Source organism: Aythya fuligula, chromosome 4, assembly GCF_009819795.1.
Source record: "Aythya fuligula isolate bAytFul2 chromosome 4, bAytFul2.pri, whole genome shotgun sequence".
NCBI lineage: Eukaryota > Metazoa > Chordata > Aves > Anseriformes > Anatidae > Aythya > Aythya fuligula.
In genome coordinates, this window is record NC_045562.1 from 15,107,518 (window position 1) to 15,132,596 (window position 25,079).

A 25,079-nucleotide genomic window follows, 5' to 3' on the forward strand; every position below is an offset into this window, starting at 1 on the left:
AGTGCCAGGTAGCAGCGCAGTCAGTAAGAATGGCAGACACACAGCACTTGTGTATAGTCCAAACACTTCCTAAATTCAGACAGGCTTGGTGCAGTGACTGCTTCCCTGGGGAGCCTGTTCCAGTGTGCGACCACCCTCTCGGTGAGGAACCTCTTCCTGATGTCCAGCCTAAACTTCCCCTGCCTCAGTTTAACACCATTCCCACAGGTCCTGTCACTGGTGATTACAGAGAATAGGTCACCTGCCTCCCCACTCCCCCTTGCGAGGAAGTTGTAGACTGTGACGGGGTCCCCCTTCAGCCTCCTCTTCTTCAAATAATGCAAACAGCTCAATACATCACTGTTTCGATATTATTTTTTTTGGAAAGCATCTCATTTATGGCTTAACCTCTCTCCTCCTATACTATTATTATTCAACTGGCACTGTATCATTCAGCTCTCTGAAAGGATCAAGAATGAAAAACACTCAATTGGATAAAGCTGAACTCTAATAAATAAATAAAATCAGAGTTTTCAGCAGCTACTAGCTGCCTTTCTCGGTGCATCAGCCAATGCAGGACAGTGCAAGTGTTATTTTAACTCAACTGTTTCCAAGCTTCTCTGTCAGCACAGCAGAAATAAATAACATTCATTAGGTGTTTGGGCAGCGCAGACACCATTCACATGGTAATGGTAGCATGCCATTATTTATGAGGGTTAAATACTCACACATAAACACATCACAGTTTTCTACAGCCTCTGCCAACTTGTTTTCAGTACGATTCGATCGCTTCTCTTCAACACTTTTGCCAAAGCCTCTCGCAGGTGTTAAGTTATACAAAATGCTGGCAGGCAGGAAACTTTTAAACAAAACCGTTGAAAATATGCACTGCATAGCAAATTTCATCATCAAAGTACTGGCAAACATTTATGAGACAGTCCTCAGGCACCTGCACAAGGAACGGTGAGCATTGTTCTCATTTTCTACAGTGGCAAACCAATGGCAGATCTGCATTACAGCCCAAAGGTGTGCCAGATGGGCAAAGACTGCTGGATAGCCTCTAGCATATACATTATTTATTGCAGGGGCTCGCTTCAAATGCTGTATCCTGTGCCAGGAAAGGACACATCTGAATTAACACAGAGAACTCTTAGAAAGCCAGTTGACAAAACAAGACACACACACAAAAAACACATCAAAAAAAAATGCAAGAGCTCAATTGGAACGTATCTGGAGGTCCTTGATGAACATATTGTGCATCTCAAATTTCTACCAATGGAAAGAAATGAAGAGGGCAGTGTCTTTGTAAGGTAACTTTTAGTAATTGCTCAGTACAGCTTTGTCTGCTCAGCTTTTGATAATCATCTTTTTCCTGTTGAATGGACAGCAAAGAAGTGCTTTGATTTATCCTCCTCCATCAAGCGTCAAATGAGAAATTACCATCTTTTGCACAATTTCTTTCCCAAGAGCAAAGGGCTTGCCCAGAAAACATCCTCCCACAAACACGACCACTGGGCAAGGCCAAATATCCATCTTTATGACACGGTTATGAATAAAAAGCACTCACTGCACACCTTTGCCGCTCAAAAGTTCAGTGTTTCTGCCAATCTGATTGCTACTTAGACTGTCATCAAGAGGAGCAGTGAAGCGAAAGAAGTGGGAGCGGGATGACAGTGCTGCTGCCAGCCGCGGGCAGCCTGGGTGCGGTTTCCAAACACGCAGGGAGCAGCTGGAGAGGGTCAGCGAGGAGCCGCTGCAGTGCGGGGGAGGCAGATCACCGCTCTGGAGGTTGCGTGGTTTCTCAATGCAGTTTGCAAACTGCAGCGGCTCATTCATGCAGCAAGTCAGCTCCGAATGCCCGGGCCTGAGATACTTTAAAGAAAGTCACAACAGTACACAACAGACTGAGGGTACACTCCTTGCTAGAGGATAAGTCCTAGCAACTTCTGCTTCTTTACCTTCTTTTCATGCTTTATGCACGAAGAATCTCTTAGGACACATTCAGAACTTTTAATTGTGAATAATCTGCTTAAATACCAGAGAGTAGTCTGTAACAGGTTTATTGCAAAGGTAAGAAAGGCACAAAAGATTTTCAAGCCTTTAAGGTTTTGTCACTTAATCATTTTGATGAGATGCAGGCTCCTAAGTATTTTTGAGGAGCATGGATCCAGGGGATATTTTCAGATTTCACACTTATCGTATACACTTGAATAAATTTGTCACTATTTAATTTGGATTTTAAGTTATCTGTAGCATTACTTGAAAAAAATAGGAAGGAAATTCACGGGCAAAATCTCTGCTAATGACATGATGCTAAAGTGCTTCCTAAATAAATGTTTTTCAAAGTAATTGAATGCAATTAGGTACTTAACAGAATCACAGGTTCCGAGGAAAGTGTGATTGCCCAGTAAGAGGCAGTAAGTTGCGTAACATTTTTGTACATAACATACTGCAGGGTCTAGTTAAGCTCCGTGCCTGCTTCATTAACAAACACACGGAGCTTGTGTAAGCTAAATTAGCAGGGCACCTTGTAATTTACATCAACGTGCCTTATGGCTGGACCTAAGATGAGGAGTTACCCTTTTTAACAGCAGCAGTAAACATCAGTCAAGCAGAACACCAAGCTGCTTCCTAAACACATCAGCCCCAAATCCTATTCTACAGAGGTGAGAAGTAAGCACTGCCCAGGTCTTGTGTCCTGAGGGACTGTCGTTCTCATTAACCTGGATGCAGCATGAATATTGTATGAGAGTTTCACTCACACTGAAACAGAAGGTAGAAACTGAAAGAAAGTATCTACCTGGAAAGAAACTCCAGGAAAATTCATGAGTGCTTGGGGCTGATGGCACTTCTATTATTGTTATTGCCCATGCTGAAAGGCAGCTGCACTCCTGTTGGCCTCATTAAATTTTTATCTGTCTAAAGGACAAATTCTGCCTTCAGAATCACATGAGAGCACTCACTGAACTCCAGGGAGTGTCGTATAACTCCAGAATGTATTTCATTGAGTTATTTTTTCATTAAAGTGTAAATAATAAATAACAGTAACAACTATTCATGAAGTATTTCCCTTTGTATGCAAGTTTCTTCCTCCTTAATGCTCAAAGCATTTCAGCTGTCATGAAACAGAACACGTTACAGTCTCACAACATAGAAACATTCCAGGTGGGGAAACAGAGGCAAAAACAAGCAAAAGAAGTGGCTGAAGGTCAGTCAGGAGGCTAAGCAAAGCCAGGAAAGTTTTTTGAGAATCAGTTCAACAGAGACAGGACCCTCACAGTCCCTTCTAACAAGAAAAGAAAGGAATGAAAAACTAAGTCACCGACTGTCTGAGCAAAGCATCTCCCTAGCCATGAAAAATAAGCAGGGGCTGGAGTGAGAACTTAGATGAACACCCGTTGCCAGTATCATCCTCCCAGGATAAGCAAGCTATTATTTTCTTTTTAAACCAGCAGTGAATGTCTGGCTCCGTATGGGGAAGAGACAGGGCTAACCATCTGAGGTGTAATTAAATAATACACTGTGCATGATTTACCTTCAAACCTCCTAAGTAAGTTTTAATTTCTCTTTACTCCCTGAGGTTTTGATGACTCCTCAATGAGTGACTTTAACTGCAGAGAGGAAGAATTCAACACTCACCAGCTGCTGAAAAGAGAGGAGGCTGTTACAAGCATATTGTTCAGCAAAAATAGGTGCAAGACAGAAGTGGAAGGTGGATGTGTGTTGTAAACAGAGCAAGTCTTAACCCCTTCAATTAGATTCTTGCTGTGTATGTAAGAGGTGCTAATTAATATAATATAATACAGCCAATTGTACAGGTTTCTTTACATTTCTATACTTTAGGAATTCCCTGAGACAGGTAATTTGAATAAAACACTACGCTTGATGTCTTGTTTAACCATAAAATAGGAAAAGAGCTTATATCATTGCCCAAACACAGAGGCACTGCCAATGGCCAGGAGTTTCCCTTCTAGCCTCCTACACCATTTGAGACATCTGCTTTGCTTGTGGAATTGTAAATGTACCATCAGCCAGCCTGTTACCATAACTGTGGCTGTTACCATAACCCTGGGTGCTGCAGCGCCTACATTTAGGCATGAGGTTGGGGGCTAGAGCTGAGAACCAACTGCATCCCCTACACCATGCCCAGGGAGACTGAAGCAGCCGATGTCAGTCTTCAGTTCTGCCTCCCGTACCATATGGCTCCACACGCAGGGTCCTTCTCCTCAAAGCAAGCCTGCTCACTTTGTCAAAGGTCCAGAAAGACACCACCACAAAAATGCATTTTATTTGCAACAGATGTATCCACCCCACTCCCAGCACACACACTTCACACTTTTTTTTTTTAACAGAAAGCAGAAGCCTTCCATGCACCCAGTGAGGAGTTTGTTGGGAGCTCAGTGGGAAGACAGTGGAAAGCCCCATAGCATGTGCTGGGAAGAAATCAATTTCTTGATCCCAGATGAAAACAAATCTGAGCTAGTTGCTGGGTGCCCAGTCCCGACAGGATTAAGGCATACTCCAAGGATCTGAAGTGCCTGGCATATTTAAGGGCAAAAACTGGGGCACCTACAAATTTTACACCTGTCTGAAGCTACTGTGAAATGAGCAGGGGGTCTTGAGGAGCAACAGTCCAAAGCACAGTCCCTGTCCTAGCTCCATTGGGCTCCTGCAAGGATATTCACAGAAAAGCTGCACATCCAGGACATTTCCTTGATTCATGTTACTGTGCCTTTGTGTTACTCATTTAATCATTGCATTATCAAGACATTGGTACATGATAAGATGTGTAAGAGCAATAAATATTTTTCACATGCACATACACACTTGTTGCAAAAGCAAAGGACAGTGGAAAGCAGGAAACATTAATTAAGGACAATAAGTTAGGGAGAAATGTTAGGGTGAGTTCAAGAAGCAGAACACAGAAAGCTTAGAGGCCTTCAATGTAGCATGATGACTATCAATTTTCTGTTTCTGGATATTTTGAAATGGTAACTTTTAGACAAGCTTCCATACTGCAACATGAGGCAGTTTGCAGAACTCCAAGACTTAAAAATAGGCTTATAACATCCTCTTTTTTTGATTCCCACTAATACAACTGCAAGTTTCCTTGTTTAACTACAGTGTCACTGCCAAGGCCTCTACAGCTGTCTGTATCCACACACACACACACACACACTTCCACAGACACCACAATGTCCACAACACTATACATGAAGTAATTTTTAGAGAGAAACAGAGACATAATATACAACATAACACCACAAAGCAATTTTAGGATGAATAAAGCAAAATGGAAAATCAGCTTTACCCACACTGGACAATGATTGCATGGCAATAAAATGCAAGCTAGATTTTACTCTCGCATAATTTTTGATTTAGAGTGCCATCGACACCATCTGTTACAGAAATCGAACACGCACAAAAGCTTCATCTCTGCACAAGCATTTCAGAGGATCAGCCTTTTGGGTTCAGGCACGCTTGGAGTTTGTTGTCAGTCTCCCTTTCCTAATGCTGTTCCTACCTCACCTCCTACACACCAGCTGCGGGAGCACCTCTCCGCTTTTCCTGTGCTGCTGTATCCTGCTGCCTACCTGCCACCTCCCCTCCTCTCCCACTCCGTCCAGTGAAGATATGGTTAGAGCAATGTGCCACGGCAGAAGCAGCCATCAGAGCCCACCACTGATGTGTTATCAGCATGGGTCTTGCTACGCTAATTGTGGGTTAGAGAAGCATTATCATGGCAACGGAGTTAGTTTTTGGCGGGCAAGTTTGGTGGGTTGCTTTAAAACGGAAGGCTATAGCCAGTTAGCCTCTGCATTACCATTATCGGGGTTGGTAAACATCCTACTTGCACTGGAGACGGTCTTTCCAATGTCTGCCAGAGAGCGCAGGTTGGACTTCTTGGTCTGGTGCCGGTGCTTCCTGAGCAGCGTGTAGGTGACTTTGTCCTTCACGTCGGATTTCAAAAGCCCCGTCTCTATCTGATTGTCAACAATCATTTCTGTTGCACACAAAGGGATGAGGAAGAGAGGAAAATGAATGACAAAGCACAGAACTTGGCTACAGAGGTAGCTGGGAGAGGGAGGTAATTACCACCCTCCTATTTTCAAGTCTTTCCTTCCCATCTCAAAGCTACCACCAGGTTTTACCATTTTATTTCTAATGGCAATCTCCTCTAATAATTTATTTTGAAATGAAAGCAGTGTTTTCATCAAGAAAAACCCATCAGCCACCAACACACACCTTTTCCACCCAAACTCCCTTGTGTTATTTCCATACATGCCACTCAGAGGGCTTCAAATCAGCTCTTCCCAGGATAAGATGGTTCTTAGGTCAGAGGGGGGACTCTACTCCAACCCTGAGGTTTTGTAAAGAAGCTGCAGCTACACTGTGAATTCCAGGACGATCCCCAAAACAGCATGGTAAAACTTCTATCAGATTGCACAAGGCCTGAGTTCACCTCACAGGCCCCCGATAAAAACCCCATCTAACTGCAGGAAAAAGTCCTGGAGACGAGCCACTAATTAAATCTTTCATTCTTAGAACTAAAGTAAAATGACAGCAACTACAAAAGGCAGAACTTGCTCCCATTTTTACAGGACATACATGTATTATGGGGCTTAGCCCTTAACTGAATCACCACAAAGGAACAGCATCCAACTCACTGCAAAGACTGCTCACTTGCCATCAACTCTCTCTTCTCCGTTCCTCTGTCCCAAGGGGGGAGGTAGCCAGATATATTTAAAAAATCACTATTGTGCATTAAATCTCACATTAAGCTGTTCCCTTTATTACTTCAGTTAACGTGCTGTCCCCTCGGGGAATGTGGCAGCTCTTATTTGTCTACCAGTAACTTTTATTTGTGCTAATAATAAAAGTTATGTGAAAGTGGAGGCAGAACATGCATCACATTTGCTAACTCAGTGAGTCAGAAAGTCATCTTCTATATGCTGCTACCCAAGAATTAATGCCTCTCAAATCACTAGGGAAAAAAGCCTACTCCTTCCACCCTAACTCAGAAAAGAATGATTATAAGCACGTAGGTACGGTTACAAAAATGTTTGGCAAATTTTTATTTTTGTAAGGTGCTGTTTTTCTGCAGGCTTTCATTCATATTTTTTGTTAGTGATTTTTGGAATACTTCCTTCAGAACAACATGCCTTTCTTCATCAAGTTTATCTTTCTCCATCTGGCAAGTATTTATTCCCTTTCGTGCTTCTGATATAACTCAAGTCAACAAAGAGAGCTCTGTGCATTTTACTTTCCTGCCCGTCACTGCTGAACCTCAACAAAGGGATCATGATTAAATACTTCTGGAAAGCAGGTCTGCAGTCTTCTTAGACACCCCTCTGTATCTGATTAAAGAACCTGGACCTATAACAGCAAAAATAGCCCACTCGGGACAGTGGTACAGCAACAGCAGTCACCGATTTGTCATTTAGTCTCTCAGAAATTAGGCTTGACTTGGATGGTGAAAAGGGTTATTTGAGGTGACATCTCAAAGTGACTTCATCCAGAGTAACTTATTTTTTAAAAAACTTTGCAATGCTGCGCACTGGGATACAAACACAGAAATAAAAGAAAATAAATGCCACCACAAGCACCTACAAAAAAAAGTTCAAAACTCGGTAGACAATATCAAGACAGCTTCTCTAATTCAAAGTCTTACAAACTAATGCAACACTTGTCACCTGATAATTTTATGCCAAGCCTGAGTCCTGAGATTATGACTCAAAGCACCGAGTTCTGGAGTGTTTTTATTTCATTTCGTTCCTCTAAACCTCTTTCACATAATGCCTACCAAACTCAGTGTATTGTTTAAATGTACCTCCACTGGATGGCTCACTTCTTAGGTTTATTTTAGATGCCTTTTACATGTCATCGGGAACATGGTATAGCTCTTGGCAATGTCACTGAGTGTCATCCCGGGCCACAGCTATTTTGACTGAAAAAAACCCTGCCATCCCATTCATCTGAATCAGCTGATCCTGTGACTGCTCTTCACCCTCCTTTGCCAGAGGGGAGTGCTCCCATTTCACACAGACCCTTCACCTGCTTTCAGCAGCCCACCCTGGAAACTCACCCAAAACCAGTCTGTGGTCTGACCATGAGGGCCCAAAACTGCAGCTGTTCTTCTCAGAGCAGTACCTGCTGGGCTCGTCTAACCACAGAGAGGTAGCCTTTTAAATGCTATATTTCTGGTAGTAAACATCGATTGTCAGTGTATGCCTTTCCTTTCACACACATGTGGTAAACGTTGGATACCTACTTCAAGATCCAACTGCTTCTGTATAGTTCAAAGTAAGCATAATTATCACTGAAGTGCATTCTTTCACTCTTCTTCTAAATTGAGAAGACTCCCTTTCATTTATTGGTTATCCACCTCCAAGTACTTTCTAGTTTTCCCTGTCACTCCTAGGAGGATTGTTTCTTTGTTTTACTTCTTTAAGGAAAAAGTAGTGCTTTCATCAGGCAGTGAAAATGGATGGACTGCCTCAAAGAGAGGGGAAAAAAGCCTGAGATCTTCCAACATGGTTATTTCACACTTGATTTCAGGAAGACTGTGGAAATAATAAATTCTCATGTGTTTTTCTGGGGGGTAAAACAGTTATGCTCAGTCTCTTGCCTTCGAAGGAAACCACTATCAAGGTTAATTAAAAGTTTTAGGGCATTTTTTAGGGAAAGAGCCAAGAAAACTTACTTACCCACCACCTGAGGGAGAGAAGAGGCCTCCATATCCAGCATTATCGAGCCCTTCTCTATACACGTCCTTAACTCAAACAAGCTGTGCAGGGACAACGTGGCCACGTGAGGTTTACTCCATCGTTCCCCACCTTGTTCTACCTTCTCCTCGAACTTTATCCACCTGCAAGAGGGCAGAGCAATGAGACTGTGTTGAAGTTGTTGCTCCCTCCACTCCTTTCAGACCAATCTGAAAGAAGCACCACAGCTGAAATATCACAACATACTGACAAGTTCAAGCGCACACATTTTCCCACACATCCCTAAGGCCACAAATCCATGATCAAGTTGCAAAGGCTTAATGAGTTGGTATGTGTTAGGTGAGCAGTGATAATGCTGTATCTGCTTGTAAACTATCCCAAATGTAACGTAAAACACGTTATCTTTAATAGCTTTCACCAAGCCTTAAACTAGCCTTAAACTAACACAGTTTACCTCATGTTTGCTCCAGGCCAAGTAGTTTCAACAACTCAGCTGACACCCGCTAATTTCCTCCCTGGGCTGCACACCCAGTCCCTGACCCGGCGCTCTGCATCACGGTGAGTACAACTGCTCCACCAGATCCAAGCAAATCAAAGTCAGGTAAGTAAATTCACACTTAATAACTAATCAAAAGTAGCCAGTGGTGAGAGGTGCTGATGGAAAGGGTGGAAAAAAATGGTGTTTCTGGAAATAGAGTGACTTGCATTCAAGGATTCCGATCCAGACAATAAAATCTGAAAGCTTCACCTCCTGTTTAAGGAATCAGGTAAGCTTGGGGCAGGAAAAGTAGGAGAAAACTGCAGAGAAAGGTAAGGCAGAAATATCAGTAAATGGACCTCAGCTTTTACATTCCTCTTCTTTCATCTGCTCACAAATTGTAAACAAAAAGGCAGTATCCACATGGGATTATAACCACACCCTGCTCTAATATAGCCCCTTTTTCTCTTGGGCTCAGAGCCTTTACCAAGGCCACACATAACAGTGGGTATTGAGCAGTGGGGCAGCAGGGGCACGGTGCAGAGATTTAACTCACACAAAGTTTCACACCCCTGCTGCCCAGAGCTCAAATCTGCAGTCTGCCAGCTGGAGGCAGACCATCCTCCTTGCCACAGGTCCCCTGAATGGGGCAAAGACATGGGTCATCTTAAAGTGTACGAGCACAGGAGAAGCACCAGGGCTTTGCCAAAACCCGGCAGCCTGGCCAACAGTCGGGAGCACTGCATAGTGCTGCCCAAGAGGAGCAGGCTGGCAGGAGGCAAAGGGCAGAGGAGAGCAGCATGTCCCAAACAGACCCAAACATATTCTGGAAGGAACAAGCGAGCTACCAATGGAAAAGACAAATTAAGGGCTTCGTTGTTTCTCTCTGTTCTCTATGCATTGTTTAATCATTTAACAAAGTAGGTCTGAAAAAACAGAAAGCTCATCTCTCTAGTTGAAGATTAGAGCAAAGGTTAAATGCCGTTCCGTGCAAAATACTCTTTACACCCCTAAAACCATGTCATCACAGCAGGCAAGCAAGAGGTTTAACCCAGGGATCGCAACCCCGAGCTCCACTGCTGCAGGCGGCCAGCCGGAGCGTGACCCCGCTGCGTCTCCGCGCTGCCCTTGGCTCCTGCTGCTGCCAGCAAGGTGTTTGCACAGGTGGCCGGCCAGGGACTGCGCAAACAACTCCTTCTGTGGGACCCACAGGAGGAAATTTCACCTGGCTCAGGCTTTTGCTGCGCTTATAAAAGGAAAAGAAATGGCACAGATCTTTTCCTTCATTGCAGCACCCAGCTACGGCTGCACTGTGAGCACGGAATGCAGGAAGATGTTTTAATGCAACCTGATTGCAAAGTACAAGGGCATTCTAATCCCGTCCCAAGATACTGTTTTAATATACTTGGCTAAATGAAAATTCCACTGAGTAATATAAGGGGATTACTAAGACAAAGAAAACATACATGTGAAGGTAAGGAAGTCACAACGTGGCTCAAGAGAACATTATTAACGCCAAGTGAAATCATACTCCTAAAAAATGTATTACTTTAGGATTAATCAATTATGCTTTTCAACTGCAATAATCTCTTTTGAGACTTCATTATACAAAAGTTGCTTTTTAACCCAAGCGGAGAGACTGAATTTGAGCGCTGAGTAACAAGGTTGTATTCAGCTCACACCACCTGGGTGTTTGCTAGGAAAGCGCAGTGACTTGGGCACCTGCACATCCGTGGAGTTCAAAGGGTGTGTGACATGGCCACATACGTATGACTGCATCATACAGTTATGGGATCATATCAAAGGCAGTTAGATGCTGCTTAGCCTGCAACAGCATAAAAGCTGCAAATTACAAGCATTTGTATTTTTGGTGAAAGTGTATAATTCACAATTATTAATATTTGCTTTCTGCAAACCAATGCCAGTACTTAGTTAAGCAATGCTCTCCACATGGCTTTCCATATGCTTAATACATGTCTTCTTCTTTAGGGCTTTTTATTATTATTCCCTACTATATACTTCACCTAATTAAATACGTTGGTTTGCCAAGGACCACGCAAAGCAAAGAAGGTTTACAAGGAGGCATCTTCAGTGTGAACTGAAATGAACCAATTTGGTGTGCTACTTCACTCACAAATGATACCTAAAGTGATAAAAATGAGCCAAACCTGAAGCCAAGGTAGTTCCAGACACCTCCCAGGAGCCAGAAGTGCCCACTGTAAAGGCAGATGTGGCTTTGAGGACACTGAACTGCGTGGTGACTCCTCATTCCATCAGGGGGAATCATTGAAAGACCACTCCTGGTGCAATACTTTCCTAAGCTAACCTACCAGAAGATAGCATACTAGTGTGAAATTATCATCAGCTACACGCATCCCCTATTGTTGATAAAGACTTGGGGATACACCAGAAATATCTGTTAATGTTCAGGAAATAAGCCTAAAGCATGCCAAAACAGAAATCTGGTACTTTGTACAGTGTACATCTGTGCTATGGCAAAGATCACACTTACGCACCTGGTCACTGAAGTATCATCAAAAAAGACTTTGCAAACAAGGACACAAAATGTGCTATCAGAAACAACCACTGACACAAGACCACACAGAAAAGCTCACTCACACCCAGAAAGTTGCATGGGCAGCCTCTGATCATTGGAAGAAAGTGTCTGACTTTTAGGGTGGAGGAGAGTGGAAAGGACAAAAGAGAGAGACATAGGGCTAATGCTTCCTATTGGGTGAATTTCAAATTGTACATCCCGAAACAGAGTTTCCTGAGTGTAAAAGGCAACATTATCTGCAGCATAACAGCAACGTGCTGTTTCAGGGCAAACGATTATCAACACTGTTATTTGAGAAAATTAACAACCAAATTTATTTCGTTATTTCTATCCCCCTCTGTTTTTTTTACATTTCCATATTCTTCCTTTCTGCCACTTTTAATTCACTTGCAATAGCTAGTAAAAATTCTTGTGACCACATCAGAGAAGCAGCAAGGTACGGCAAACAACACCCATGTAGTATTACACCTCTTGGATCTTACTACACTGGCAGCTCCAGCAAAGCTGGCACTGTGGACTTCTGAATTCAAGACCATATAGGCATCACTGGCTCCAAAGGGCAGAGATTTGCAAGAAAAATCTGCCACCAGTGCACTTGGTTGCCTCCAGAAGAACATCTTACTCTTCAGATGCTTCTCTGGGAGCCTTCAGTATATTCAGTGTACACATACCGTGAAGACAGCTATTACCTCTGCTAGCCAGTATGCAGGACTCATCTTTTTTATTTTTAAAGCCCTATAAAGGATTGCATAAAAGGCATGTTAATATTGTAATGAGGAAAGAGGTGAAGGATGTAAATGTACTGTTTGACAGAGCTTACATAAAGAAACAACCGTAATTAAAGATTTTAAAAGCCTATCTGCCAACCCTTTCTGTCCTTGTCATTATCACCAGGATCCTTTTGCCATCTCTCTGCCTTGCAGAATGGCAATCTCCACTATGGTGTGCACATCTTGGTTCCCAAATGTAATGGACTGAGCCTCAAAATAGCTGGTGGCCTCCAGCTGTCTCAGGTCTTTCTTTTCCTTTTACCAGCTTGCTCTGTATTCTTTAACTACGATTGAAATGAAAACATTCACATGTTGGTGCACGAACTTGTCCATCCACACCAAGTAAATCCATTATAAGCACCAAAAAAAAAAAAAAAAAAAAAAAAAAAGGAAAGGAAAGAAGAAAAAAGAAAGAACAAGGAACACCCAGTGACCCAAATCTTCAGGTTACCTTTTAACAGCAATACACCTTCCCTTTTACTGCTCTATTTCTAATGCATTTACAGGGCTGGGTTATGAAACACTCTACAATTAAGATATTTTTCCAAAACTTCTCTTTTTTGTTAATGATGGCCAGACCCCATCACTAACATGTGACAGGACCACACAAAGGAGTAAGACATCCTCAAGCCCCAGTCATGGACTGATGTACTTACTATCTGAAACATCACTGAGTGCAGGGGGGTAACTATAGCCCATTTACACTGGGGTTGCAGCACAGACAGCTGAAGTCACATGGATCAAGAGTCAAGCCATGCAATTAAAGATATTCTTCTGGAAGCACTTTAAAGGCAGTATCTTGAAGGTTGCTGCTAGAAATGTTCCATGACATGTTCCAGTTTTTCTGTTGATCAGAACACCTCTGGTACCATTTGCTAAACCCTGTCTCTCCTGACAGCTCCCACTCTATGTCAGGTCTTAGACCCATCAGCTGCAGTGAGTGGCAGAGCATGCAGCTCCTCTACCTACTAAAGCAGAGCTAGCCAGCTCTAGCTGGTATATTCTGCAGCAAGAGCCACTCAGTAGCTTACAGCAGGTTCTGTTTTGCTAGATTAAGTCATTTCAGGAAGATACTGAAATATCCTGGACAATTACACACTGTGCAAGATCACCATCAACAAATTACCATGAAAGTCAGGAAGTTAGCCAAGGTTAAGAATTTCACTGTGCTTCAACAGGTTGTCCCCTCTTCAAGCATTTAATATAGATATGTATCACTCAAAGGAGAGAGGCATATATACAGCTGAATCTAGCACTTCTACTGAAGATGTATGTCACATGTGAAATCAGAAAGCATTTCCAAAGGGGAAGAAAACCTCCCTTTTTCTCTACAGCTGCCTGATGGTAAAAGCACCAGCATATCCCTCTGTAAGGTTCTTGGAATGTAAAAGCAGAGGGCTCTTGATAGATACTTCTCAAGACATATAAATGTTTTGTCATTTCTCATTCAGGACATGGAGTATCTTCCTCTTGATGGCTAATATTTGTGGACTTGAGGAAAACAGAGCTTCCCAATTTTTATATTACAAAGGAGAGACCCAATATAGTGCTCAATATGAAGCGCACCATCAAGATCTGAACTGTGGAAGAGCCTTAACCATCTGTCATTAAAAACCCTTCTCAAAGGCCTATACATAGAGGAAAGCATAAATTGCCAGAAAAAGCAGAGGTGGGAAGTACACATGCAAGTACTGAACTAATGATAAGAGGGAAGAGCAATAAAGGGAGAAAAGGATGACCAATAAGAAAGGAGTTAAAGAGTAAAGGTGAAAAGTCTTTAAATAGGCTCTACAAGTGACTGAGAAGTAAAAATAAAACAAGATAAGGGGCAAGGGGGTAGGCGGTGGAGCAGTTCATTAAATCACAGGTAAAGAAGATTAAGGTAGCCAAACAACATTGGCTACCTCCAAACACAGTAGATGCCCTTAAGACTGGAAGGTGGGGAAAGAGCTTAGCACGGCCACAATAAAGGAAAATGAAAAGCCCAAAGTTAAGAGAGGGGGATTGGGAACAGGGACAGGAAAACCCCAGGCTGCTCAGCAGCTAGGTAAGCACCTCTTTCTAGGGGAAGGTTTCAGACCTTCGCAGCAACAGCAGTTAGGGGCTTTACCTCTCAGGGCAAACCCAATAAAAAGGTTTTTGCTGTAGAAAAACTACACTTCACAAGGCAAGAAGCAGCCTTTAGATCTTGAATCCAATCCAATGGCTCCTTCTATGTTGCTCAGAAATACGCCATAAAAAACTTGTGTCAAACAGGGCAAAAAAAACATGCCAGTCCTAAATCAGCACCATTAAAGAAATAGGGAGAGAACTTAGTCAAGAAACTCAAAGCAGGCAATCCAATTGAGCATTTAATACACCTTGAATAATTTGAAAGGGGAAAAAAAAAAACTTGAGGATTTTTTTTACCTATTTAAAATTAATTTTATCAGTAACTCATTAGGAGAAGGACGTGGTCAAAATGCTCCAATTTGTGGTGTGTGAATATAAGTAATTATAGCAATAGAATTTAAGGAATTTAAACACATTTACAGAAGCTTTAGTCTGGCCATGGTATTGTTGATCTTTTCAATGCACTAGTAAGACCATATCGATTTTGGATCTCCATATGCAACCCATTCAAGTCAATCTGGCAGTCTGATTTTTCTAGTTGTTGTTTTAAATTAATATTTACACAAATCCGTGAGTTCTCTCAGTTATCCAAGAAAGGTAAATTCACCTGTATGGATTTCTTTCTGTGGACTTCCCAAGCCATTCTGTAGCATGGACATTACCCCCCTTGAGTGCTAAAGAGGAATTTTCCATGGGGTTTCTGAGTAGCTGCCCTTCCCTTTCAGGATACAGTTAAAAACAACTCACCTGGCAGTCTCTTTCCATTCCATCTCTTGTCCATCAACGGCCAGAAGCTCATCCAGCTCTGTGAAAAGCTGTGGGGGTGCTGGGCTGTCATCTTCCTCTCCAAGAATGAAGCGGACGCGTTCGGCAGCGGGGGAGACTGCAGAGGTGAAAATACTGCGGTTAACAGCCTGAGAGATGACCAGAGACGTGCGGCTCTTTTCCTTTCCCTTCTCCCCAAAGCCATTCAGCTGTTTCTCCAGGCTGTCTTTTCCATTTGACATCCTAGTTGTGGTCGGAGGGGCGTGAGGGAGGGTTCGTGTATCTCCCTCTCCTCCCTTCCTTGCTTCTCACTTACTTCTTAAAACTTCAAGCTGGGAGTAAAGTTCAGGAAAACTTGCCTCTTCCTACAGTCCTTAACTATGTTACAGCAATTTGCAGCCCTTGTAAAAAAAAGAGCTATCAAGCTCAAAACCAATATGCTCTATGGTGCGTGCCCAAGGACCTTTAGTACTCTGATCAGCTGAGATCCTTAGCCCCCGTTTTTATATGACGTAGAACCAGTTTCAGCCAAACTCTTTTGGGGCTTACTGTGACAGCATCCCATAGCCAGCTTTCCCCTCCCTGTCAACATGGCTCATGCTCTAATTGGCCTGCAAGGCAAGCTGTAACCTTCCCAGACCTATTGCTAGAAAACACAGGAATATTTAACAGAAAGTTTGTGTCATCTATACATGAAGAATGTGCCTGAACGCATTTAGTCAGGCACCAGTGCACTGAAAAAAAACACAGCTCTACCCATTGGGAAACGACTGCCCATTTAGGCAGAAGAACCTAGGTTCAACACATGCTCTTTTGGTAGTGCAAGTGAAGTTCATTTGTGTTTCTACCTAAAGGAGAATGAGCAGAACCCCCCTCCTGGTTAAGAAATGGACATAACTCAAAATTAAAAACTGAAAACCTCGCTGTGTACATGCCAAGACCTAAGGGCATCTCCCAGAGGCAACTGGGGCTCGTGCCACCAAAGCAGCATTGCTGGAGGACCTCGTGGGGTCTACAGTTTTGTTCTTGTCATATCACCTTAAAACAAAGGTGCGATACTGGGCAATTTTAAGACAGACATCCCTTCTGCTGAATGTTTATTAGCATTAGAGTTAAACAGCAGACTATGAACTTTGAACAGTTCTGCTAAAAACCCCTTTCTTTTCAAAAGATCAGCTGTCTGGCTGTTGCAATATAATTAATTACACCAGGTGTCCAATCACCATTGATTTTTCCAGGGTAAGCAAAGTCTCAATTTGTAATGTGAAAAAAGAAACCAATAGGAAACACGGCCTTTTTGTTTCTCTTTTTTTTTCTTGTTTTTTTTTAAAGAAGCCTTCAATTATTAAGCAAACGTTGATGCAAATTTAATTTCTCACCAGCTAGTATACTTTTGTAATAAAAAAGCTTTCTTTTCCTATCGAAACTACATTTACAGTTAAAGAAAATAATTTAATGAAACTATCTTTTCTCATTATTATTTTTGCAGTTGGTGACATTTTCCCCCTGTTGCATTGGTTTTAACGCTCCCAATTGAAGAAATACAGCAGTAGGGACACACCTCACTGAAGTGAACATTTTTTTACCCAAAGCTTTAGAGCCAATTGCAAGTTTTGCTCAAGCTGTTCAGAATGCTCCCGCAGCGAGACAGAAGACCAGGCTTCCTTCTGAAAGCAAGGCACTTCTGAAAACGTCTTGTTTCACATATCTGAGTTTTGCTCTAAAATACCTACATGAATTAGAAGCCTGGCTGCCAGTTAGGTCCATTTTACTTCTCTCCACCTCCTTCCTCTCCTTTAAGGCTTTTCAGGCCCACTGGTCAGCAGTACATCGTGAGCTGCCCCTGTGATTCTCTCCTTTTTCCCATCACAAAGGCCTCAGCCCTTCCTCACAGAAGCACCTGCCAGCGAGGTGCACCAACCTCTGTGCTTCTCAAAGCTATCCTCACATCTGCACAGTCACAACATCTAAGGCTCTGCAAAGTGGTGCTGATCTAGAACTATTTCCAGAAATCCATCATTTATAGCCCACCAGCTTCACTTCCCTGAGACGTGGCCCCAGCTCTTCTTCACAGAACTGCACAGCACAACTCAATCCCAAACCCAAATAATTACAGCATGTACATCCCCGTGGCTGCTCACGGCTGCCCCTTTCCCATGCCCACCATTTTAAGGGTACCATTTCACAAGCACAACATCCTCAGGACATGCACTAGACCAGCCTGTGTGTTACCGTTATGGACACAGGCACCATCACACATATCCTTCTGCCTTTTAATTGCAGGACAATAGGGCTTGACCCTATTCACAGATCATCACAGCTTCCTAGCCTCACGGGACAGGTACCCAGGAGGCAGCAGAGCTTGAGGACTGGCTGGGTTTGCCACAATTGAGAGCAAGGTGTAAGGCATGTGTATGAAACGTAAGTGAAAGCAACATAAATATACATCAGTAGAAAGCAAAGTTCACACAACCAGCTGATCCATTCCTTTGCCATTATGTCACATAAGCAATATTGCCCGTGATTCAGTAAGTTTCCCAAACTAACTACACAAAGCTTTTTCATTTTTTTATCAGTTCTTCCTTTGAGTAAATCTATAGTTTCCCACAAAAGCAAAAACACTCCCACAGGATACTCCTGAAAAAGAGAGAAAAATACTGCTAAGCAGAATTTACAAAGACATTCAGTTCTTGGAAAATACACATTAACCCTTTTGGTAATTAGCACTCTTACATAAGCATTAGTTTCTACAATTATTTTTTCTTTTTCTTCAGAAATGTTTCTCACAATCCGTGAGGTGCATAACAAGCATTCGATTACTTGACTTGGAAGTAACAGATGCTCTTGGCAGAACAGTTCCAGAATATATCTGCAAACACATAGCCTTATGCATGAAAATCGTCCTTGCAATTATAAAAGCAATTTGGACTAAAAATCTGCATCTAAAACACATTGAAAATAAACATTAGTATAAATAATTAAGATTTTCCTATTTCAAAAACCCAAATAGGTGTAACACTTGAGCTCATCTTCATACAGTCAGCTCAAATCAGCCATGGAGCCAGGAGTTTGTGCTGAAACCAATGCACCTGAGCACTAGGAGGCACGGTTCAAGTTCTGCTTTCACCACACCACTTTGGCTTGGGGTAAATCATTTCGCTGCTCAGGCCCTCAGCTCCTCACTGCCACATACCAGCCTCTCTCTTCCCGCTCTATTCAAATCGCACATGCTTCAGGGCAGAGATCTCACCGTGTGTACATTTGGGAAAACACCTACTAAAGCCAAGTCCAAAGTTTCAGCTAAGACCTTTAAATACCACTGTACTGGCAGACTGGTTATCAGCACTTGGGTTTTTTCCATTTATTTTGCCGTAGTGCTTCAGACATGTACACAGACATGTACCCCCTCCACAGCACACTACGGACAATAAAAAGATGACAGCTGGCCAAAAGAACACCAAACGGCTTACAGCATGAACCTGCAGACTTCCACGATGTGCTTTTTCCTCTTCCTTTCATTGGGGATAATTTGGCTCAAGGAAAAAAAGAACAAAAACAGTAAGTGGCTGCCATTCTCCAGCCATTTGGTGGTTTCACAGTGATGGAAAGAGTCTAGGTGACTTAGACTTCAGCTCTTTGCTGACGGTGTCTGACTCTGCAGTCATCCTCCAGATGAAGAGCAAGCCCTGCTGGCAGGGAACCCATCAGATACATGTTCCATCAACTTCCCTCTCAATCTGCACTAATGACTCTCAATATATTCTTAACAGAATTTAAATATCACAGCCAGAAAAGCTATAAGGCTGGACGTCAGGAGGGGGTTCTTCACAGAGAGGGTGGTTGCACACTGGAACAGGCTCCCCAGGGAAGTGGTCACTGCACCGAGCCTGTCTGAATTTAAGAAGAGATTGGACTGTGAACTTAGGCACATGGTCTGAACTTTTGGGTAGACCTGTGCGGTGTCGAGAGTTGGACTTGATGATCCTTAAGGGTCCCTTCCAACTCAGGATATTCTATGATTCTATGATTCTATGATTCTATAAAATAAATTTATATCCTACAGCTTCAAAAAAAGCAACTTGGAGCACAATGGTGCAATAAGCAGCCTGTGAGAGAAGTGATTACAGAGCTGCTGAAGGCATTGCTTGCAGCCAACGAGAAAATTCTCTCTTTCCACTCATTTTGTTATCATTTGGTATTACGTGGAAGTGTTACTGTGATGCCTGATCCCATAACACATCATTTCCACAACTGGCCAGAGAAGTTTGCTCACTGGGCTGTATCATATGAGGAGTTACAGGAGTGCTCCCACCTCATCTGGACAAGCAAAGTCTCCCCTTCTTTTTCTTCTTCCTTTTGTTTTTGCTAATTTCAGATTAGCTGCATTTAGCACAACTGATAAGGTTCAAAATCCAATTAAGGAATTTGCTGGGTCACAGGTCTCCTATGGCTTTGCTTTGCCACATGTTCTTTATTGCGATTTTGTAGGTTAATGGGCCGTTTATGGGTTGTTTATGTGCTCTTTAGCAAGGAGAACATATTTTCATCTTAATCTCCCCAGCGAACACTGTGTGCTGAGCGCGGGGTGGACAGCTGAGTATCAGGCTTAAGAGCTGCAGAGCAATTAACCTGGGGGGTGAACCCTGCAGAGCTCCCCCTGCCCGACCTTTGAGCACCGGCCTCCCCAAGCCTTGACCATCACCTTTGCTTCTCCCTAACCCAGCCACTTTGGGAGCTGCTGAAACCAGCACCGCCAACAGCAGCATCACCTGCCACTGCTGAGAGGTCTTCTTTTTGCAGCTGTCTCGTTCCAGCAACAACCTGATGAGCAACAGACATACGTATTGGAGAAAATGCTAATCCACGGATTTAGATGGCTGGGATTATATTTTTCCCTGAATGGGAGAGGAATTAAGCTATCAAATGCAGATGGTAGAAGGCTCCAATGCAACATTTAAATACAGGTATTGGCATCTGCTAACGGCACCTCCTACCTCCCCCTTTTCCCTTTCCTTTTCCCAAATTCAGGCAGAAGCAGTCCATGAAGCAGCTTATAAAACAAATCACTTGCTGAAGAGAACAAACACATCAGCTCTTTCTCCTAGTTCAGTTCAGGCCAATTATGAGTACAATTTATACCCTCAGGTTCCCAAAGGCAAAATCAATCTCCATCAACACAGAGAAATCTGAGGGAGAAATACAGAGAGACACATTGTGGCACGACGGCTTCAAATAAGGCCACAGCTGAACTTCCCAGCCCAACGTCAGCCCAACTTCTGCAATTGCTCGCTGTCGCAGGGAGCCCTCCCTCCCAGCCTGGCCGGATAAAGCAGCAAGCTCGCTGCCTGCAGGGCTCCCCGCGGCATGCAGAAATACCGGGGGGCTTCACAAGAGCAGCAAGTATCCTGAAGTCACCTCATGCTTCAGTGCTGAGTTGCAAGTGCCTCACTAACCGGGGGTGAAACGTGATGCAGTGAGGAAGGTGGTTATAATCTGGCCCTCCACGTGTACGGTGCCTCCTTAGAATTAACTGGGGGGTACCCGTTTGTGATGACGTACAACTAAAACAGCCTCTTCTCAAATCAGCCAGCAGTGTTTCTTCCATGCGTTTTTTTCGTTTTGTTTTTATTGGTAGTGTTTCTGAACACCATTGTGACCTGCACCTCAGTTGACTGCTTCCTCCATCCAAGGCCAAAGAGCCCGTCTAACATTGGGTACTCCACCACTTAAAAGTACATCAGCAGCTACAGAAATCCCCATGAGCCCTGGCATAAATCCTGCCTCAAAGCCTGTGGTAACATTATCAAAGAGGGTTATTTGTAAAACATGCTTTCCAAATACATTTATTAAAATGGGACATGATTACACTCCCATTAATTTCTGGGGTTGCCCTCAGTCAGCCAAAACTCAGTTCAAATCAATCTCAAGTCAGAGGGAACAAGTTGAGTTAAACACCTGTGTGGACGTTCTTATCAGATTTTAGGTGGTTTTCTTTCTAGTTTACCTGACCTCACTTCCAAAACGAATCAATTAACATTAAACAACTTTAATTCTGCATGTTAATGTCTCTACAAGACCGTATCCCATTTAATCCTTTCTCTGAAGATTTATACCTTTGATCAGTTCCCATTCACATTCCTGAGTACTCCTGCATAGACACGCCCTGGAGTTTGAACACTTTTACAGACAGTTCAAGGCACTATCCAGAGGCAAGTTTCCACTAAGGGTAGCTGATGACAAAAACCCAGGCTTTAGTCAATGTTACTAATGAGAAGAATGAAGCAGGCAGTTTTCACAAAAGTCATGAAACAATTACACAGATGGCGTGGCCCATCCCGTACCGAAGTTTTACAGGTTTCTGGTCTGCTCCCCTCCACAGCACAACCCCTTCTCTAGGCATCGTACCTAGCAGATAACAAGAAGTTAAACACAAGTACAGAGCTGGAGAATACAAGGACAGTGGAAAAGCTGCTCCCAAGGAGGGGAGCTTGGAAAAAAATGGCAACTCCCTTAATTTTGACTCTCCCATCATACAACTTCCAGCTGCAGTGTAGACTGTAGACCCTTACTATCTCCCCTTGATCCCCTTTCATAACAGGGATGTAATGAGAAGCAGCAGTAACCTGGCCCAACGCTGATTAACACCTTACTGATAAGACCAGAATTCACAATATCTTGATTCTGCAGTAAGATTTTTTGCTCTGCATCTTGCTTGATTAATATAAGCAAGGTAGTTTGGTCACGCAGTTTGGCAAAAATTGAGGAAGAAAGCTTTTGAATTGAAAACAAGGTAAGATTTGAAAGAGAGATTGTAACAGGAGATGGAATTCCCCCAGCTAAAAGCAAGCAGTGACGGCTTTCACAGCTCACAGCTCTACCAGTTTCCATGAAACACTAACCAACACGGAGTCATGGCTAAAAGCAGAGACTGAGATTGTCATCATGGACATCTTCACAGCTCACATGTGGTATCTGACACAAGGACAAGGCAAAGGACCTACTCCCACTACTCGTAATGCTGTTCAATGTGTCTGGAGCACTGCCCATGTTGAAGCACAGCACACGGACTCTCTGTGCTATTCTTGCACTTGTATAGACAAGGACAACGATCTACATGTGGAATCTGCTTCACAGCAATGCCTGCACCTTAAAATTTGATCAGAGACCACACATTGGGCCTCCCCTAGGCTCTTGCAGAATCCGTCTCTGGATGACCAACTCTCCAGATAATCGCTACAAGCCAACGTTAGAAATTTCTTTTCCTATGGAGAAAAATGATTCCTTTTTGACCTTGCACACAGTGCTGGCTGGTAATAAGGCAGATCAGATTTGCCCGCAGGATGAACTTGGCAGCCTGCAGGGAGCACTCACTATGCTACCAGGTCCTCTTTGGGGCCATCGCTCTCTCTCCTACAGACAACAAAAGCAGAGAAGGCAATTCAAGCCACTTGATCCATCCTGAAGCAAATATCCCGCATCCCTTGATCATGACCCTTTCCAACATGTACTGAATAATGCTGACTGCCTCTTGAATAATCCATTTTTTTCTGGACTACTGTACTGCACGATTGTTCATGTTCTGCTGTAAGCTCCTATGCAGCATGTGGCATATCTTAAGTCTTTGATCTGCAAAAAATCATCAGCATTAGACAAATGCTTACTAACAACACATTCTCTCAACAGCCAGAACGGCAGCCTTTATGTAATGATTTGCTAAGCACTCTCAGCTCCTTCTGTCTTCAGCGGTGTTGTGATAATGCACAGACCTTACGTCTTCAGGTATTTTATTGATGCATTCCATGGAGATATTGGGACACAGCAAAGACCGTTCTTCCAAAAATGTCCTAAATCTACTCATTTATAGCAGACAGGGACAAGTGGACAAGGTGAGCAATGCAGACTATCAGTCTGGCAGCCTCTTAAGCAAAAACACCATCAGTTAATGAAGAAGTCAGTCAGCCTTAACATAAAAGACATTGCCTCTAGAAGAAGAAACACCACTAATCCTGAACACACTTATGATGGAGGGATCACTGCATGCTATACCTCTAGTCTGGCTATGAACCTTTCTCAGCACTGCTCCACTGGAGAAACACTGCCAGTTAGCTGTCTTTAAAAATCAGTGCCTGCTTTTTTCAGCTGCAGACAACAAAACTAACAGCGATGTAACGTGTCAGGGGCCGAGGCAGCTGTATATTCCAAACGGAATGCATTATTAACAGCCTTGCTCAGATACATCAGTAGCAAGCTGAGCCAGGCCAAATAGTTAATGTATTAACCACTCCGGTCTCTGCCTGCTCAGATCCACAGAAGGTTCCCCTGATCTCAAGGGTGCAGAGTCGGGTGCGTGCAGACCGCGTGATCCTCCGGGTGCTGGTCTGGAGTCAGGCCTGCTGTAGCTAGATGCCAATTACCGGTTAGTAGGTGCTGAACTGCCTGAAAAAAAAACAGGAGATTTCTCTTTATCACTTCTTTTCCCCCCTAGGTTCATCTCATGTAATTGGAAATAGCACTAAAGGCAGCGATGCCTTTGACGCTTCTTTTAGTGAACAGCTAACCCATCCTTCTGTACCACAGCCTATGCATCATAACAGAGCACGCTGTTTAAAAACCCTGGCATGATATAAGCCATGCAACAAGCAATCCAGTACAAAATATGGATTACAAAGGTATTTTTTGACTAGTTCTGGAGGTCAGCCATCTTACTTAAAGTCATGTGAAAGTGCAACAGCAGCATATTTTTAAGGAGCTATTACTGAGCAGTTGCCAAATAGACTTCAATAAAGAAAAAGCTGCATCTAGAGAAAGCCTAGCTTTTTTCCACATCCCACTGTCACACAGATCTGGGATGCTGTCTGGAATCACACCTTGCTTCGACTTGAACAACAGTCAAGCCTCCAGTGAAACAATTTAGCAGCACAGTGGCTGCCATACATAGCAAAGTCCAAAAACTGTTCTGTAATTCTCAGTGTTTTTTTTTGTTTGTTTGTGTTTTCTGGGGGGGCTTTTCTTTGTTTTCCTTTTCTAAAAACAGTATGGCTTTCACAGTTTGTTTGCAGAGATGTTGCTGTTCAACTCCCTGTAACCCTGCTAGGGTCCCATTCTAGTACCTCAAATGTGCCCTTAACCACATTCATGACCATATGTGGCTCCCCCAGTACTTCCACAGGCATTAATAGCACAGCTCGTGCACGAAGCAACTACTCAACATAAGATAGTACGTGAGAAAATTCCTTTTTATTTGGTGAGTAAAAAAAGACAGCGCTTTTGCGTTCAACACTGCAGTGCAGCTCTCTTCTAAGATATTTTTAAAGCTATTTTGATTTGATGCAGTCCCTTGGTACTGTCATTCCCTTCCATTAGCCACAAGAGTCCTACCAAACTATTAATTAATTTTTGAGCTCACCACTGATCATTTACCTGCACCTCCTTTTTTAGGTAATGAATAGTGAGGTGCAGTGATCTTTTTAAGGACACAGCCATAACAACTCTGGACTCTTTGTCTGAATTTAAACTTCCATGCAGTGCCAAGAAGAAATAGTCACCCTTCCCTTCCCTCTCTGTGCTTTAAATCCAGCCCTCCAGCTGCAAGACAATTTTATGCCTATTAAGCTCTTCTCACAAGCAGGATCTCATCGTAGTCTGTTTGTCCTGTTCAATCATCCTCCACATCAGCTCTGACCATTTCAGCA

General features: G+C 43.1%; 1 protein-coding gene across 5 annotated transcripts in view; it reads right to left on the reverse strand.

The window, feature by feature from the left end:
• SLC4A4 (solute carrier family 4 member 4) overlaps positions 1 to 25,079 on the reverse strand; it is a 230,640-nt gene that overhangs the window by 84,717 nt on the left and 120,844 nt on the right. For 4 of the 5 annotated variants that reach the window (XM_032186495.1, XM_032186494.1, XM_032186497.1 and 1 more), the window contains exons 4-6: positions 15,370 to 15,505; positions 8,688 to 8,848; positions 5,804 to 5,983 (exon numbers count right to left, since the gene is read on the reverse strand). In XM_032186495.1, coding sequence (XP_032042386.1) covers positions 5,804 to 5,983; positions 8,688 to 8,848; positions 15,370 to 15,505 — 477 coding nt within the window. The remainder of the gene's footprint in view (positions 1 to 5,803; positions 5,984 to 8,687; positions 8,849 to 15,369; positions 15,506 to 25,079) is intronic. The other variant, XM_032186498.1, reaches the window with a different exon arrangement.